This window comes from Sorex araneus, chromosome 5 (assembly GCF_027595985.1).
Source record: "Sorex araneus isolate mSorAra2 chromosome 5, mSorAra2.pri, whole genome shotgun sequence".
In the NCBI taxonomy this organism is placed as follows: domain Eukaryota; kingdom Metazoa; phylum Chordata; class Mammalia; order Eulipotyphla; family Soricidae; genus Sorex; species Sorex araneus.
The window spans coordinates 21,357,435-21,375,358 of record NC_073306.1 but is presented as its reverse complement, the minus strand read 5'-3'; the positions used below and the strand labels follow the sequence as shown (position 1 = coordinate 21,375,358).

Sequence of the window (17,924 nt, the reverse complement as noted above, 5' to 3'; positions counted from 1 at the left end):
GGACGGCGTGGTTGGCGCTTAGCTCCGCAGACGGAGCAGCGAAGGCGCAGAGGCGCAAGGGAGCGCTCCGGCCGGGCGCAGAGGCAGACCTAGCGTGCCAGCCCCGCCGGGCCCTGCCTCCGTGGGTGCGGGGGCTGGAGACTTAGGGGGAGCCCTACTACTGGCCCGGCACCAGCTAGGCCACCCCTCTTCTGTTGGGCAGGGTGGCCGTGCCCGAGCCCCTCCATGCCTTGCCACTTTTTCTGCTTGGGGATGGGGGGGGCGGACACTCGGGGATGCTCAGGGCTTACTCCTGGCTCTGCGCCCAGGGATCCCTCCTAGTGGGGCTGGTTGGGGGGTGGGCACAGCTGGGGTGCCAGGCAGAGGCAAGGCAAGCGCCCTGCCCGCTGTACTCTCTTCAGTCCCAGCTCCAGCTCTCCCCACCAGGCACTCTCCAGTGCCCGGTGCCGGCGGAGCTGCAGGTGAGTGAGGCTCGACTCCCTTTCTTGGCGCTAATAATGTATGACCAAGCAGTATCATAAAGCCAGACTTGCTTCTGTGGCGTGAAGTTGACGAGCCTCCTGGGGTGGGGCGGAGGTTGCCTGAACCTTGTGGATGTGCTCGGGAGGCCGCGCAGCTCCCCCGCCCCCTTGGTTCCCAGCCCACCCTGCACTCTGCACCGCGCCGTGCCCGGACGCAGCCCTCTGGCTCTGGCCAGCTTCCGGCAGCATTGGCAGCTGGGCCCTGGCGCTAGAAAGCTGGGCTGTGGTCCAGGCTGCGCGGGCTTGGACCTGCCTACGTTGGCAGGCACTGGGCGTCTGAGCGCGAGTCCCTCCACCCCACAGTCCTCCTGGGCTGCGCACCCCAGACGCGCCCTGGCGCTTTCTCTCCTTGAAAGAGAGGCCAGCAGTGACTGAACGGGGAACAGAGCCAGTTGTAAATTGGAAGAAAGCATTTGACTTGAACAGAAAGGGGGTGAACTCAAACCACATTCTGTTGCTCCTTTTCTCCTGTCCTTTAAAAATAGAAAATGTGTGGGGCTGGAGCGACAGCACAGCAGGTAGGGCGTTTGCCTTGCACACAGCTGGCCCGGGTTCGATTCCCAGCATCCCATATGGTCCCCTGAGCACCGCCAGGAGTAATTCCTGAGTGCAGAGCCAGGAATAACCCCTGTGCATCGCCGGGCGTGACCCAAAAAGCAAATAATAATAATAATAGTAATAATAATAGAAAATGTGGACAGGAGAGTTGGTACAGCTGGTAAGGTGTTTGTCTTTGCACACTGGCGCTGTATATGATCCTGAGTTTGGCCAAGAATGAGCCCTGGGTACAGCTGGGGAGTGGGGGTGGGGGAACAAAACACAACAACAACAAAGAACACGGAAAAACATAGAAAATGTGTCCTTTTTTATGCCACACCCAACAGTGCTCAGGGCTTACTCCTGGCTCTGCTCTCAGGGATCACTCCTGGCAGGCTCTGGGGACCATGTGGGGTGCAGGGGAACAAATCCAGGTTGGACATGTGCAAGGCAAGCGCCCTACCCACTGTTCTATTGACCTGACCCCCTAAAATGTAATGGTTTTTAATAAATATTATTATTATGTATTCCTGGTGATGGAGAAATGAAGCCTGGGCTTAAATCTGCTGTGAGAGCTGGAGTGGATTCCCGAGTCTTTGGCTTTTGTCCCTCTTTTCATTATTGTATCAACTACTTAACATAAAAACGTAGCATTTCAGGGGCCCAAGCGATAGCACAGCAGGTAGGGTGTTTGCCTTGTATGCGGCCAACCCGGGTTCGATCCCCGGCACCCCATATGGTCCCCCAGGCACTACCAGGAGTAATTCCTGAGTGCAAAGCCAGGAGTAACCCCTGAGCATCACTGGGTGCGACCTGAAAAGCAAAAACAACAACAACAAAAAATCCCATAGCTTTTTGACTAGCTTTTTTTCTTTGGTTTTGGGCCACACCCAGCGATGTCAGGGGTAACTCCTGGCTCTGCACTGAGGAATCACTCCTGGCGGTGCTCAGGGACCATACGGGATGCTGGGGATGGAACCTAGGTCAGCTGCATGCAAGGCAAACGCCCTACCTGCTGTACTATCTCTCCAGCCCCATTTGACCCTTTAATTGCGCAGTTCAATAGAATGAACGACTCTAGGTGCTGTTCAAGCCTGAACAAAAACCTACTCCAGGCCTTTCTCATCTTCCCCAAACTCTACCCTTCCCTTGGTAACCACCTTTCTGCCTTATGAATTTGATTACTCTCGAATTTGGCTACTGTAGGTACTTCAAATGCTTGAACAAGCACAGTACTTGTTCTTTTATGGCTCATTCCATCTAGTGTTGCATTGTCAAGGGTGACCCATGTTGGAGTATGGGTCAGGGTTCCCACCTATTCCAAAGCGGAGCAGTATTCTGTTGTATGTGCCCCAGTTTGTCTATTCGTCTCACAATAGATATCCGGGCTGTATTTTGCCTCTTATGGGGGGAGGCGCTCTTCCCTGAGAAGTCCAGTGCTCAGGGCTCACCAAACTATGCCTGGCAGTGCAGGGGGCAGCCCACGTGGTGCAAGGGGTCGAACCCAGAGTCTCACACACGCGAGGGCTGTGCTGTCCCGCTGAGCTGCAGCTCCGCTCTCTGCCCACCTTTTGCAGCTGTAGCTATTGCTGCTGTGCGTGTGGCTTGCAGACCTCCGTTTGAGCCTGGCCGTCAGCCCCTGTAGGGACATACCCAGGAGGGGAATTGAGAGAGAAGCAGAGGGCTCCAGAGACAGAAGCAGAAGAGATTGGAAGAGAGATCGGTAGAGAGATTGGTAGAGAGATTGGAAGAAGAGAGATCAGAAGAAGAGAGATTGGAAGAGGGAAGAGAGAGGTCCAAAGAGACCAGAGGAGAGATGACAGAGACAGAGTCAGAGATAGAAGAGAACACAGCGGCACACACAGAAGCGGAGCACAAAGGAGGAGCCATCCTGATCCGGTCCATACACAGCGGCTCGAGAGCACTGAACGCGAGCGGCAAGAGAGAGAGAGCACCGTCCCAAGAGCCCGAGAACACACATCACCCTTCCGTGCATGTCTGCGCTTGTATTTTTCACAGTCCTTTGGTGGTTTTGTGCGGAGTTTCAGGAAGAACCTCTGTACTGATTTCCCAGAAGCCACACCTTTCCCTAGTCCAACCATCGATGCCCAAAGGTTCCGATTTCTCCATATCCCGGCTAACGCTGGCTATTTCCTCTTCCTTCTGAAATAACAGCTATCATTCTGGGTGAGCTTGACTTTTAGACTCTGACGCTGAAGAGAAGAGGAGGTCATGGGGCCTGGGGGGCTGCGGGCTCATCTCTGCTTCAGGAGAACTTCATTTTTTTTTTTTTTTTTTTTTTTTGCTTTTTGGGTCACATCCGGCAATGCACAGGGGTTACTCCTGGCTCTGCACTCAGGAATTACTCCTGGCGGTGCTCAGAGGACCATATGGGATGCTGGGAATCGAACCCGGGTTGGCTGCGTGCAAGGCAAACGCCCTACCCGCTGTGCTACTGCTCCAGCCCCAGGAGAACTTCTTGAGGAGGCTGGAAGCTTGCCTGTGTTGGTGTGTGTGCCGGGGGGACGGGAGCAGTCTTGGCTGGTGGGGGTCAGCTGAGTCTTAGCCATGGCCCCCCCAAGGGCGGAACCCTGGCCCAGAAGTTTGACTCGATGCTGCACAGCCACGAGATGATTCCAGAGCCTTGGTGGGTGCACAGCCTTGCCTGAGGGTGAGTGCCAGCCTCGCAGGAGTCCTGCTGCTCTGCGTGACCCCACACCCCTCCCTGTGACCGCCCGGGCACCTCCCCGCCCCGTTCAGAGCCTCTGCTTCCTCTTCTGAGTAATGGGGGTGCCAGGGAGTGCGGGAGTCGCCCTGCACTGGTGGCTGGGTGGGGAAGCTGTCGTGGAGCGGTGCCAGCAGCCTGCTGCACGGCCGACTCGTCTGGCCTGCTCGGCCCTGCCCGGCGGCCAGGACACCCCCAGTGGACTTTGGCCCAGAGCCCACACTTGCTACTGAAATAGCAGAGGGGCAGGGGGCGTCAGACTGCAAGGAAGCCCACCTTGCTTCTGCTCCTCCTGGAAGCAAGACCCCTGGGCCCTGTGTCCTTGGCACCGTGGGAGGGGCGTGCTCTCTGTGTCGCCTTCCTGAGGCCGCACCCACAGCAGGACCCTGGGGTGCTGCAGGGGCAGAATCAGGGAGGAGGAGGCTCTTTCACCCAGCTGGCAGAGCCTGGTTGGGCCACATACTCTCAAGACCTTTCTTTACTGAGCTGGTCACACACACACACACACACACACACACACACACACACACACACACACACACACACACACACACACACACACACACACACACACACACACACACACACACACCCCAGGGTGGAGTCTGATGCTCTGGCCCAGCCTGTGGGCCAGTAGGTCAAGGTAGGCTTCCGGGAGGAGGAGCTTCCTTAACCCCACACTGAAGTGTGTGCTGTGTGTGCCTGCTGTGAGCTGGTGGCCGCTGTCCCTCCTTGCGTGGCCGTGCCCTGTAGTGCGGCTTCCTTACTAGACTCTTAACCGAGAGACCACTTCTGGGTGCTGGGAATTGCCCGGCATGTGTGCAAAGAGGGTGGGAGAGTGGGGGAGGCGGGGGACGGGACAATGGGGACAGAACCCCTCTCTGGGGCAGCCTGGTCAGGCGGTGGTTGTCCTTCTCACACACACACACACACACACACACACACACACACACACACACGCACGCACGCACACACACACAGACACGCGCACACACACACCCCTTCTCCGTCCCTCCCGGCAGCAATGAGAAGAGGGGCACGTCCCCTCGGCCCCCATCCCGGGCCTGGGCGAACGCAGGGGACCGGTTCCTGCGTCGGGCGCGCCCGGGTCCCACGGAGGGCGCCGGGCAGAGGCGAGAACCCGCGACCGGTTCCGGCCGGGCGGGGCCGCCTTGCCCTGCAGGCGCCCGCGGAGCGCGCACTGGGCGCCGGGCCGGCCACGCACGCCCCTGGCGAATCACAAGGCCCCGGTTGCCGTGGCAGCGGGGCTCCGCCTGGCAGGCGGGCAGGCAGGCAGGCGGCGCGGAGGAGGAGTCCTCTAGTATGCGTCCCTCCGGACCTGGCCGCCGGGGGGCGCCGGTCGGCCACTTGGCCAACAAGCGTTTTACCGGGGCACCCTTCGGGGTGCAGAGCCACAGGTGGGATGGGGACGCCGCCCGGACCCTGGGCTTTCTCCGTGTCAGACTCCTTCAACCTGGGCTAGGGGCGAGGAGGGGAGAGTCCCTGATGCGGGCTGGGAGGAGGCAAGGGAGACTGGGGGCTGGACAGCCGGGTGCACCCCCTCCAGTCCTGGAAGCCCGCCCAAGAGCAGCACCCAGGGTGTAGGCCCCGCGCGGGGGTGCACCCAGCTGGAGGGCTCTCCCGCCCGCAGTGGGTGGGACTCAGCCCTTGAGCGAATGTTGCACACGGGAGGCCTGGGAGGGGTCCCCGCCTCACTCGGATCACACATGCCATCCAGGACATGCACTTAGTCTGCGGGACCTAGCCGGGCGTGTGTGTGTGTGTGTGTGTGTGTGTGTGTGTGTGTGTGGCGGGTGGCGGGGATGATAAATGGGAATGACAAACGCTCAGTGCTAAGGGCGGAGCAGCCGCCACTGCTGGAGGATGGGGTGGGGGAGCCCCGAGAGCAGAGCCCCAGCTGGGGGGAGGGAGGATGAGCGTGGGAGAGGGGCTTGCGGGTCCCTGCGGGCGTGGGGGAGGGGCCTGCCCCGCCCGGCGCTCAGCCGGCCTCGGCCCTGCAGGTTCGATGTATCTGCGGTTCACCCGAGCCACAAGCGGCTGGGCTGCTTCACGGAGGCGCCCTACTCCCTGAGGCACACGCAGGCGGTGGTGAGCATGCCCGGCGTCCCCCCCACCCCCCGCCCCCGGCTCCCGCTGAACCCCCCACTCTCGGTGCTCACCCCGCCCCGGGCCTGAGCTTCAGGTCCGCTGGCCAGATTCGGAAGGAGAAGGGGCGCTGAAGTCAGCCTCAGTGGGGCTCGGGGACTGAGAGCCTCGGTCTCGCCCTCCCTGGGGTCCCGAGGGCTCCCGGGGTTCCAGGCGGGGTGCCCAGAGGGCCACTGGGGGACGGGGCAGGGGTTGGTGGTGGGTACTGGGGGCCGCGCTGGGGTGCCGGGCTGGCTCTGAGGCTGCCGGGACAGTCCCACCTAGGCCCCGGTGTCTACGATGGCCGGGAGACCTGCTTCAGCAAGAACAGGCTGGCCCGGGAGCAGGACACGGGCTGGGCGCGGGCGCGGGAGGCCACCCGGCTCACGACGCTGCCCCACTTCCAGTACCAAGTGACCGTGAGGGAGAAGCAGCGGCAGGTGAGGCCGGCTGTGTGCCCCCTCCACCGTCCGCTCCCCACAGCCCCCCACGGCCCCCCGCTGCTCCCTGCTGCTCCCCGCTGCTCCCCCAGCCCCGGCTGGCCTCAGCGTCCTCCCAGACCCCCGCAGACCCAGGCTTTGAGCAGGCCCCCTCACTCCCCGTCCTTTTCCTAGGCTGGGGGTGGGGGACTGGCCTGGTTGTACCCTCAGCTCTACTCCGGGGCAGAAAGAAAAACTGGGGCCTGGCTCCTACAACTTCAAGGACTTCCTCCAAGAGCTGCAGGAGCGACCCGGCAGTTTGCGGGGGCTGCTCAGCTCCGGGGAGGTGCGGTTTCGAGGATTCACTGGGGTAAGTGCTCCCTAAGCGGTGTGGGTGCTCCCTAGTTAGGGTTGGTGTTCCTCCATCGGGGTCGATGCTCCCTAAAGGGGGTGAGTGCTCCCTAAGTGGGGTAAGGTGCTCCCTGGACGGGGTAGATGCTCCCTATAGGGTGGGTGCTCCCAGAATGGGGTAGGTGCTCCCTAAACAGGGTGGGTGCCCGCCCAGGAGGGGCCGGAAGCACCCCTCCTCCTGCCGGTTCCTCGGCTGCTTGGCCTCACTCGCCTCCAGATCCACCCCCCTCCCCACTTTTCCTTGTGCCAAAAGGCAAAAATGCTCCTGCCTGCCCCCCCCTCCACTGCCCCCACCCTGCCCCATCAGACTCTGACTCCCGCTGCTGACAGCAGCAGAAGGGGGTCAGGAGTAGAGCCCAGCATATATTAGGTGCTCAGCAAAATCGCCGTGATTATTAGCTCCAGCCTCTACTGACCGACACCACCGAGATGATGCCATTGGCCTGGCTCAGGAGGCCCAGGTGTGCTGGAAACAAGGTCTCCGCCCCTAGGGGCCATCGCAGGTGGTGGGCAGTCAGGGACATGGGGCAGAGCTGCCAACCTTGTAGATGCAATCAACAGAGTGGTCAGGGAAGCCCTCTGGGAGGGGGTAATCCTTGCACAGAACCTGCCAGCCCTGAGCCTCAGAGATTCGGGGTACCTGGGGGAGAGTGTGCCAGGTAGCAGAAGACAGAGACAGAAAGCCCTCGGGTGGGGGTGGGGGTGGGGCAGTGCAGCGGGAGGGAGGGGGGTCCCGGCGTGGGGGCAAGGTGGGGCCTCCAGCCTGAATCCAGCTGCTGTGGGGCTGGACGCGGGCTTGCGTGGGGAGGGGGGCTCTTGCTTTCCAGGGCCTGTGTGTGTGGGGGTGCAGGGGAGAGTGGGGAGGCCCCAGTGGGCTCCGGCTGGGCGGGGTGGCGAGGGCGGTCGGGCAGTGCCCCTCCCCGCTGCCTCCCCCTGCTCGGCCGCCTGCTCTCTCTGCTCTGTCCCCGGTGCCCTGGCATGGGTGGCCTCTTCTGCGCAAGGAACCCTCAGGTGGCTGATGACCCCAGGGTGGGCCACACCGCGTGGGTCTGTGGCTGCAGAATCCCAGGCCCCGCACCTGGGGCAGAGCCAGTGCCTGCACGTCTGGTGGATCCCAGATGCTCCAGAACGTTCTAGATATGATGAAACGTCCCAGGGCAGAGTCAGCGGCTCAGAGGGGATAGGCTGAGAGAGGCTAAAGCCGGGGGTCCCAGCCCGCGCCTCCCCCCACCCCCTCCTCACCCTGGCGAGACCTGTGAACCCTGGAAAGGTCGGGGTCAGGCTCAGGGGAGCAGAGCGGGCGGGGCTCAGGCGAGGAGCTGTTAGGTGCTGGAGGGAGAGGGGCGGCAGGGGGTGGACACAGAGGTACGGCGGGGTAGGGGTAGGGACGGCTGGGGGTGGACACAGAGGCACAGTGGTGTAGAGAGAAGGACGGCTGGGGGATGGACACAGGCATGGTGAGGTAGGGGGAGGGATGGCTGCGGGATGGACACAGGCACGGTGTGGGGGGGGGACGGCTGCGAGATGGACACACACTGGGGTAGGGGTAGGGGCGGCTGGGGGACACAGGCAGCCCCATCCACGTAGCGCAGGGAGGGCTGAGCGGCACCCAGCCCCCACGGACTCTGCTGGTGGGAACCCCTCCCCCCCACCCCTGCACTGCAGAAGCAAGCGGTGCTCAGTGCTCGGAGAGGTGAAGTCCCCGCCCAGGGTCCCAGAGGCAGGATTGAGCCCCGGTGTCCCCAGGAGCTCATTTGTCTCCAGGCTGGGCTCACCTGGTGCACTGCAGCCTGCGGTGGGGTGCGAGGGGGTCTAAGGTCAGAGAAGCTGAAGGACGAATTCACCGCCACCGTCTGTCCTGTCCTGTCCCGGCGTCTGAGTGCTGCTGGGCTGGGGGCAGGAGCCATGGCCTCTCCCTGTAGCCGCCTGGTCCCACGGGGGCCCCCAGCTCTGCACCCCACCCCGTCTGCTCCGGCAGTGCCCGCGCTTAGCCAGCAGGTGGCGCTGCAGGCGTGTGGCGCACGGGGCCTGGGGGCACTCCCTGTACCCGCTTTTCCCAGTGGCCAGCTTGCTGCCAGCCCGGCCCTGAAGCCACCGCTGATCTCCGGTCCCTCCAGGTGCCCCCAGATGTGCACGTCTGGGAATGCCCAGTGTGTCCGTCCGTTCCTGCTGTTCCCGGGGTCCTTCCCCCGTACCCACCCGCTGCCAAAGCTGCAGGAGCCTGTGGGGACCCCAGAGACGGCTGCGGGCTGGGCCCCCCTGCAGATGCGAGCGAGCCACAGCACTACCCACATAGCCGGGGCGACCGCATCTCCCTGTGCTCGTGGCATGCCTGACCCCCACGCCGGGCACCGGGCTCCCCACCCAGGGGCTTTCCCCCTGATCTGACCCGGAGGCCTCGGGCCCCGGAAGGAGGCGTGTGCCATCCCCGCGTTGCTCTGAGAGGACCAAGCCATGCGCAGGAGCTGGTGCCCAGCACAGCTGCTTCCCCGGCTGCACCACCAGGTTCCAGGCTGCCCGCCCGCAGCCCGCCAAGGCGCAGAGGGGGGCGGGGCGGAGCCATCGGTGGAGCAGCAGCGACCCCGTGTGGCCACCCGGTGCACAGCGGTCTCACTCCGGGGACGGTGCGCCAGTGTCCCCTGCTCTCTGGGAAGCTGGCGGAGAGTTGGTGCTTCACGTCCTCCCCACCTGGTGACAGCCTGGAGCCGGGCCTGGGCCTGGATGGCCTGGTGTGCTCGGGGGCACCCAGCCCGGACGCACCCAGGACTGCGGGCCCTCTGGCACAGAACACTCAGGACCCCCGTGTGCAAAGGCTGGACCACAGCCCCCAGGGTGGGGGGCGGGGGTGGTGGTCAGCGAGGGAATCTCCCAGGCGCCCCAGTGAGTGTGGGGAAGGACGAGAGACCACTGGGAGCTGTCCTTGCAGGGCCAGAAGCTTCCAGAGGGAGCACGTGCCAGCCAGCCAGGCGGTCGGCCAGTGGCCTGGTTTCGGGGACCACAGGCAGCCCCCGCCCCACCCCTGTTGAAGTGTGGGCTGGAGGAGGGGCCCAGCAGGAGGCCAGAGGGACTGGCCGCGGGTTGTAGGGACTGACCTGGGACCGTGATCTGTGCAGAGGGCTTGGGGCGGGACCCGGCTCTCAGCTGACGGCCTCTGTGTGCCTCTTCCCCTCCCCCCCCCCCCCCCCCCACCCGCGCCCCCCTGCAGAACTACAACCCCGGCCCCGGCAACTATGGGGTGAGGGGCAACCCCTACACCAGGCTGGAGGAGAGCGCCTGGGCCCGGGCCCACTCCGAGGGCCTCATGTGCAGGATCAGCAACAAGCCGCCCCCCTTGGCGTACGAGGTACTCCTCCCCCGGGCCACCCTGCCTGCCCCCCACCCCCATGGCCAGCCCTGGGGGCGGCCCCTGAGGGAGCGTGGGGAGGGGGGACCCTGCAGGGACAGTGCTCTGTGCTCCGACCCAGGGGAGCGGGCTGGCGCCTGGAACCTACTCCCTGAAGGCAGGCATCGACATGTACGTGGCACGGTCCATGGGCAAGCGCAACATGTACGACATCTTCTCCGGGGACCGCAGCCAGCCCGTGCCCTACGGACACTTCGCCGTGCAGGTGTGGCCTCCCCTGTTGACTCCTGAGGGCCTGGGGTATCCCTGGCCCTCCTGCCCGCTTCCCCCTGCACAGTGAGGTGGGGGCTGGGGTGGCGGGGGGGACGCGGCCTCCTGTTCGAGGGGGAAACTGAGGCTGGCCCTCAGCGACTCGGGGGCAGAGCGAGGCTTGGATGCTGCTGCGTGGGTCTGACTTGGTGGCCAGCTCTTGGCGCTGTCCTGGACACCTGGGTGCACCCCGCTGTCCCCAGCTCTGCCACACCCGCTTATTCTGTCCCCCCTCCCCTCACTCTGCCCCCTCGGGCCAGGTCCCCAGGGCCAGGTGAGACCTGCCTCGGGGAAGGGCTGGGGTGGCGAAGTGGGGAGGCCCTTTGGCCTCGGTGGTGACCCCTGAGCTGAGCTCCACAGCCTGGCTCTCCCGGGGCCTTCCCTCCGCCAGGCCCAGCTGCCGGCTGTCCACCCTGCCTGGCTGCTGCCCCTCCGCCCAGCCTGCCCCTGAGGGGTGAACGTGTGAAGGACGGGTCAGCACAAGGCAGGGGGCAGTGGCTGGCACATGGGTGGGGGGACCCGTCAGGCCTGCCAGGCTGACCCTGGGGGGCCTGTGCCCTGCGGGGTGGCTGTGATGCCTCTCTGGGTGGCCCCTGCTGGTCTCTATGGGGTCCGCAGCTTCTCTCTGTCCCTCAGAGGAAGAAGCCCTGGGAGCTGACGGATCCGAGCAGCTTCGTGGATGAGCTGAACTCGCCGGGCAATAGGAAGCGCGGGGTCTTCCTGAAGGCGCCCCGCTTCCCAGAGACGCCCCGCGAGAGAGCCTACAGCTCCACCCCGAGACAGCGACCCCCAAAGGTGGTCAGTGCCCCACGTGGCCTTCCTTTCTGGGCGCCCCGTGGGGTGAGGGGACTGCCGGAGGTGGAGTCAGTTTCAGGTTGATGTCAGCCTTGGGGTCCCCACCCGGGGCCCCTCGCACTCGGGGCCTCTCGTTCTGGGAGAGGTGTAAGACGGAAATGGGGTCCCAGCTAGCACCTGCGGCACTGAGCCTGACCCTGGAAGGACCCCAGCCGATCTCCTGCCTGCCCCTCTCCCCGAGACAGGGTCGGAGGGAGACTGGGGCAGGGCAGGGGTGTGTTAGGGGAGATGCTCATCACCTTTCTAGGGCAGGGGCAGCGGGCGGGGGCCTGAGTGGGCCCCTGACTTTATCAGGACTCCCCCAAGTGGACTCTGCCCACCCTCTGCCCCAGAGAGGAACTACTACGGGTCAGAAAGGGGGTGGTGAGGGGGCTGGAGTGATAACACAGTGGGGAGGGCGTCTGCCTTGCATGCGGCCAACCCGGGTTCGATTCCCAGCATCCCATATGGTCCCCTGAGCACCACCAGGGGTGATTCCTGAGTGCAGAGCCAGGAGTAACCCCTGAGCATTGCCGGGTGTGACCCAAAAAGCAAAAAGAAAAAAAAAAGGAAGGGGGGGTGAGGAGGAGAAAAGGGGGTGCCAAGGTCTGCGGGGTGGGGGTCTGTATCTATTGCCCTGAGGGAGGGCTCTCGTGCATTCTACTAGGAGCCTGGGCCCAGGGCGGGAAGGGGGTGACCCGGCTCCCCTGCAGAGGGGACAGTGGCCAGGGCCCCCGCCCGCCTTGCCCCCGGGTCTACGTGGTTCTGCTGAGCCCCTCTCTGGAGGTGTCAGGCTGAGGGGGCTGGGGTGGTCCTGGGGGCTGGGGGTCCCCTGCCTCCTGCAGGGCAGGTGCCTGATGAGTGGCGCTGGAGGGGCACTGGCCGGGAGGGCAGCTGCCCGGTGCCAGGCGCCTCCAGGCTGGAGCCCTGTGCCCACGGCTGCCACCTTCCTTCCCTGCAGGCCACGCCCGGGCCCGGCACGTGGCCTCCCCCTGAGCCCAAGAAGAAGGTCAGCCACCCGCCCTTCCTGTTCGTCTCCCAGCGCCCGAAGGCCTCGCAGACGACAATGGGAGCCTGGGTGAGTGGGGGGCGGGGAGGTTTGGTGAGGGCAGCCCCACACCTGGCCGAGGAGCTCAGGCTGTCGCCCCAGCCCACCTTTCCTGCCTTGTGGACAGGCAGAGGGCAGGGCCAGGCCAGCTCGGGCCCCAGTGGGACCTGGTCCCCAAATGCACATTTCCGTGTACCTGCATTGTTGGTCCATGTACCTGTTTCGTTAGCTCCACACCTGCATTTTCTTTTTAATGTAAGAGTATCACTGTATCACTGTCACCAGCCCTACCCACTGTGCTATCCCTCAGTCCACACACACATAAACATACATAAATACACTGTAGCACTGTAGCACTGTCCTCCTGTTGTTTATTGATTTGCTCGAGCGGGCACCAGTAACGTCTCCATTGTGAGACTTGTTACTGTTTTTGGCATATCGAATATGCCGCAGGTGACTTGCCAGGCTCTGCCGTGCGGGCGGGATACTCTCGGTAGCTTGCCAGGATCTCCGAGAGGCACGAAGGAATCGAACCCGGGTCAGCGACATGCAAGGCAAATGTCCTACCCACTCCAGCCCCATGTAGGAGTACTGCTATTTATTCAGCCATTGATTAAGCTGCGTAAGCTGGCATCAACGCCACATTACTTTTATTTTTTTTACATTTTCTAAATTGGGTATCCTTGAAATAGACCATTACAAAGCTGTTCATAATTGGGTTTCAGTCATCAATGATGCAGCCCCCATCCCTCCTCCAGTGTACATTTCCCACCACCAGAGTCCCCTGTTTCCCCACCGCCATCCCCCACCCCTCACCCGCTAGCCCCAGCCTCCCTCTATGGCATACTTTCCTTCTTGCTCTCTCTCCTTTTCCTCTTATGCATTATTGTTTGCAACACACACACCTGCCTTATTAACCCCACACTGCCTTGTTAACCCCCTGTACCTGCCTTGTTAACCCCACACCTGCCTTGTTAACCCCCTGTACCTGCCTTGTTAACCCCACACCTGCCTCGTTAACCCCATACCTGCCTTGTTAACCCTGTGTACCTGCATTGTTAAACCCACGTACTTTTACTGTCAGCCTCACGCCTGCCCTGTAGCAGTGCTCTGCAGATGGGGGTGATTCTTGTCCTGCCGTCCTGCTGTTCTCCTGGGCCCAGGACCTGGGGGTGGGTGTCCCTCTCATGGTGTTCGCTAAGGTGGAACAGCAGAAACACCCTTCAACCCAGGCCAGAGCTCTGAGGTCTGGCGTGGCCTGACCCCTCCACTCTGCAGCCTGGGGACGGGCTTTGTGGCGGCTCCTGGGCTCCATCCCGTCACTCCTGTCCGTTCTCTGCCTTCCCCTCTCGACTTGGAGTTCCTCTTAGAGAGACACGACTGGGGGCTGGAGCGTTAGTTCGGTGGGGAGGGCGTTTGCCTTGCACGTGGCCGACCTGGGTTCGATTTCCAGCATCCCATAGGGTCCCCCAAGCACCACCAGGAGTCATTCCCGAGTGCAGAGTCAGGAGGGACCCCTGAGCATCGCCAGATGTGACCCCCAAACTCTCCCCCCTCCCCCAAACAGACATGATCTTCCCCACCACACCACTCACCCGCAATTCCCCCTACGGCTACTCTGACGTCCCGGGGGCCGGGGGCTGGGAGAGAGGTTCTTTTTGGCTGAACACACTGAACCCTCAACAGATGGAATCGATCTCGGGGTGCGGGGAGGCCTGGGGTCCGAGGAGGGGTGAGGTGAGGTGTGAAGCCTGCCTCGCCCTGCCCTCTGTCCCGTGCAGAACCCGGTGGGCGTGGGCCGCTACCTCAACATGTGGCTGATGGAGACCAAGGACCACCGGCAGCGCTACCGATCCCTGTACCTGAGCAAGTGCCAGCGCTACCCCTCGGACCCGCTCTGGGACAGATTCCTGCAGTGAGTGTCGCGGGGCTGCGGGATGGAGCATCCAGCCGGGCTCTGCCATGCCTGGGCTGTGCGAGGTGGGGTCCGTCAGGTCACCTCTCGGAGCCGCCTGACACACAGAGGGCGCGGGGGACGTGTGAGATGCTCCTGGTAAGAGGGGCCAGAGCAATAGCACAGCAGGGAGGGCACTTGCCTTGCACGCGGCGGACCTGGGTTCGATTCCCAGCACCCCAGATGATCCCTGAGCACAGAGCCAGGAGTAATTCCTGAACATCGCTGGGCATGGCCCCCACACCAACCAACCAACCAACCAACCAACCAACCAACCAACCAACCAACCGTCCAAAAAAGCTCCTGGTAAGGAAAAGGACCCTAGAGGTGCTGAATGCTCACACACACACCCCTGGGGATGCCTGATGTGGGATCACTGTGGACCGGTTCCGCTGCCCCCAGAGGCTGCTGCAAAGCTGAGGGAAGAAGAGAGCAGACAGTCCTTTCCCGCCACCCAGGCAGAGAGGCTGTCCTCACAGCCATTTCAGAAACGCCAAGGCATGCCAGAGTCAGTCCTTCTGACGTTGGCAAGGGCATGACCCCCAGATGCCAGGGATCAGATTGCTCAGAGCAAACCAGCTTTTAGATCCCATTAGGATCAAAGTAAATCCTGTGTCCTCCTCCTGCACCAGTTTGGGGGGTTTCCTTAGAACAGTGGCCAGGGCGGGAGAGAGAGTACAATGGATAGATAGGGCGCTGGCCTTGCGTGCGCTGGCCCGGGGTTCGATCCCTGGCATCCAGATGGTGTCCTGAGCACTGTCAGGAGTGATTCCTGAGCGGAGAGCCAGGAGTAACCCCTGAGCATCACTGGTTGTGGCCCCAAATCATAAACAAAAAAAGAAAAGGTGGTGGGCAGCAACACTTGATTTTCTTTCCTTTCGTTCTGTTTTGGCCACACGGAGCAGTGCTCAGCGCCAGGCATCAGATATGGAGCCAGGTACACGCCGGGCGTGCGCTTCAGCTCTCAGCTTTCGCCCTGGCCCCTGAAACCATTTTCTTGTGTTAAGTTTTGAGAGTTATTTATGTGTTCTGAACATACATTTCTTTTTTTTTTCTTTTTGGGTCATACCCGTAACAGGGGTTACTCCTGGCTCATGCACTCAGAAATTACCCCTGGCGGTGCTCGGGGGACCATATGGGATGCTGGGAATCGAACCCGGGTCAGCTGCGTGCAAGGCAAACCCTACCTACCCGCTGTGCTCTCGCTGCAGCCCAACATACATTTCTTATCACATATGTGTTTTGTCAAACTTTTCTCCCAGTCGAAGGGGTTCAGTAGAAGCTAATACTCTGAGGGGCAGGGAGATAGTACACAGGATAAGGCCTGGCATGCAACTGACCCAGGTTCGATCCCTGAATTTCCATTTGGTCCCCCAAGCCCACCAGGAGTGACCCTTGGGCACAGAGCCAGGAGTAAAGTCCTGAGTACCTTTGGGTGTGACCCAAATCCAACCAACCAAACAAAAATCCCCAAATAGGGGCTGGAGTGATAGCACAGCGGGTAGGGCATTTGCCTTGCACACAGCCGACCCGGGTTCGATTCCCAGCATCCCATATGGTCCCCTGAGCACTGCCAGGGGTAATTCCTGAGTGCAGAGCCAGGAGTAACCCCTGTGCATCGCTAGGTGCAACCCAAAAAGCAAAAAAAAAAAAAAAATCCCCAAACAAAAACAAAAACCAAAGCAAACCCTACTTAGAGGACCGAGGGGTAGCTCCAGGGGTATTAGGGACGTGGTTGGATGTGCGGGGGCCCTGGGTGTGATCCTGGGCACCCTATGGCACCTACCCTCAGCACCTGCGGGTGTGTCCCGTCTAAATAACAACAGCAAATTAGATATGGAACCAGGAAATAAAAGTTGGGTAGAAAAGATATATATATATACGTATACATATGTATGTATATAAAGACTACAGCCTGCCTTCACACACATATGTAAAATTGAAACATGGGCTGGAGTTATAGCACAGAAGGTAGGGCATTTGCCTTGCATGCGACTGACCCGGGTTCAATTCCTCTGCCCCTCTCGGAGAACCTGGCAAGCTACCCATGGCGTATTCAATATGCCAAAAACAGTACCAAGTCTCACAATGGAGACATTACTGGTGCAAAAAAAATAATAATAAAAATAAATAAATAACACCAGCAGCCCTGAGGCCTGAGCAGGTGCTCAGGCGTAGCCGGAACGCCAATAAACCAAACGAAAAAGTCCAGTGCTCTGTGGTGTAGCGGGGAGGGGAAGGGGCTGGACATTTCTCTCTGTGGTCCCAGGCACCGTCTCAGGCCAGGGCGGCAGGGGGCGGGGGCAGAGACGAGCCAGAGGCACGAGACCACCAGCAGAGGCTGTCTCGTGTGCCCCTGCCCCGGTGAGCCTCCCCCTCCCTGCCTTCTGCTCACAGCTGTCCTGAGGGAGCGCCTGGGTGCAGAGCCCACGCAGATAGAGAACCAGGGTTCTGCCTTCCCCGGCTTTACGCCTCGGTGGGGAAGACAGGCCCTACATAAGCACAAGGGTGTAGCATGCTGACCGGTCGCACCGCTGGACGCACACCTGAGTGAGATGCATGTTCCCATGCAGCCTGGGGGGGCCCAGAGGACCCCGAGGCGCCCAGCCAAGCACAGAGTCGCAGCAGCGGGGAAGGCAGGAGCTGAGGCTGGGGCTCGGGCCTGGAATTCTAGCCCTGACTGCATTCAGGGGCCCTCAGACAAGCTCCCCACTGCTCCGACCTGGTCCCCCTCTCAGTCAGGCTGCATCTTTCGGGCACTGGGATACTGTACCTGATTTTGCCTGCCAAACAGGCAAAGTAGAGGCTCCAGCTGGTGAGCCAAGCAAGGCAAGTGTCTCCTTAGGAGGGGGTTGTTCTGTGGGGGAAACCTTGCGTGCGTGCGTGCGTGCGTGCGTGCGTGCATGCGTGTGTATGTATGTGTGTGATCACTTTTGGTCGTTACTTTTTAAATTATATTTTAATTGAATCACCGTGAGATACAGTCACAAAGCTGTTCATGGTCAGGTTTCAGTCACACAGTGTTGCAACAGCCATCCCTCCGCCAGTGTCTATTTCCCACCACCAAGGACCCCAGTTTCCCTCCCGCCACCCTCTCCACAGCCCGTCTCTATGGCAGGCACTTCTCTCTCTCTTTCTCTCCCTTTCTCTCTTTCTCTCTTTCTCCCTCCCCCGCTCTCTTTGTCTGTCTCTGTCTCTGTTCTTCTGGGCGTTATGGTTTGCAATACACATACTGAGAGGTTATAATGTTTCTTCATCACCTTTGACCCAATGAAGAAACCGGTGGGAGCCCTTCCAAGGGACCATGTTTCATGTTCTCTCTCTCTATTTTTTTTTAAACTTTATTTATTTATTTATTTATTTATTTATTTATTTATTTATTTATTTGCTTTTTGGGTCACACCTGGCGATGCTCAGGAGTTATTCCTGGCAGTGCTCAGGGAACCATATGGGATGCTGGGAATCGAACCCGGGTTGGCCGCGTGCAAGGCAAACGCCCTACCCACTGTGCTATCACTCCAGCCCTCTCTCTGTCTCTTTAAAGGGAACGGATCACGCCCTTCTCCGCGGGGAGGTGCCTTCCCACCGTGGATCACAGTTCAGAACCTGCGGTTGACCCATGCAGCCCGAGCCCAGCCCGAGTGGCCGATACCGGATGCCCCAACGCCTGAAGACACG

The 17,924-nt window shown here is 61.4% G+C and overlaps 1 protein-coding gene across 1 annotated transcript in view; it reads left to right on the top strand.

The window, feature by feature from the left end:
* LEXM (lymphocyte expansion molecule) overlaps positions 1–17,924 on the top strand; it is an 18,136-nt gene extending 212 nt beyond the window's left edge. Inside the window, exons 2-10 of the mRNA XM_055138314.1 lie at positions 5,763–5,892; positions 6,204–6,368; positions 6,595–6,717; positions 9,964–10,101; positions 10,223–10,366; positions 11,047–11,208; positions 12,206–12,322; positions 14,074–14,207; positions 17,791–17,924. Coding sequence (XP_054994289.1) covers positions 5,763–5,892; positions 6,204–6,368; positions 6,595–6,717; positions 9,964–10,101; positions 10,223–10,366; positions 11,047–11,208; positions 12,206–12,322; positions 14,074–14,207; positions 17,791–17,917 — 1,240 coding nt within the window. The 3' untranslated portion in view covers positions 17,918–17,924. The remainder of the gene's footprint in view (positions 1–5,762; positions 5,893–6,203; positions 6,369–6,594; positions 6,718–9,963; positions 10,102–10,222; positions 10,367–11,046; positions 11,209–12,205; positions 12,323–14,073; positions 14,208–17,790) is intronic.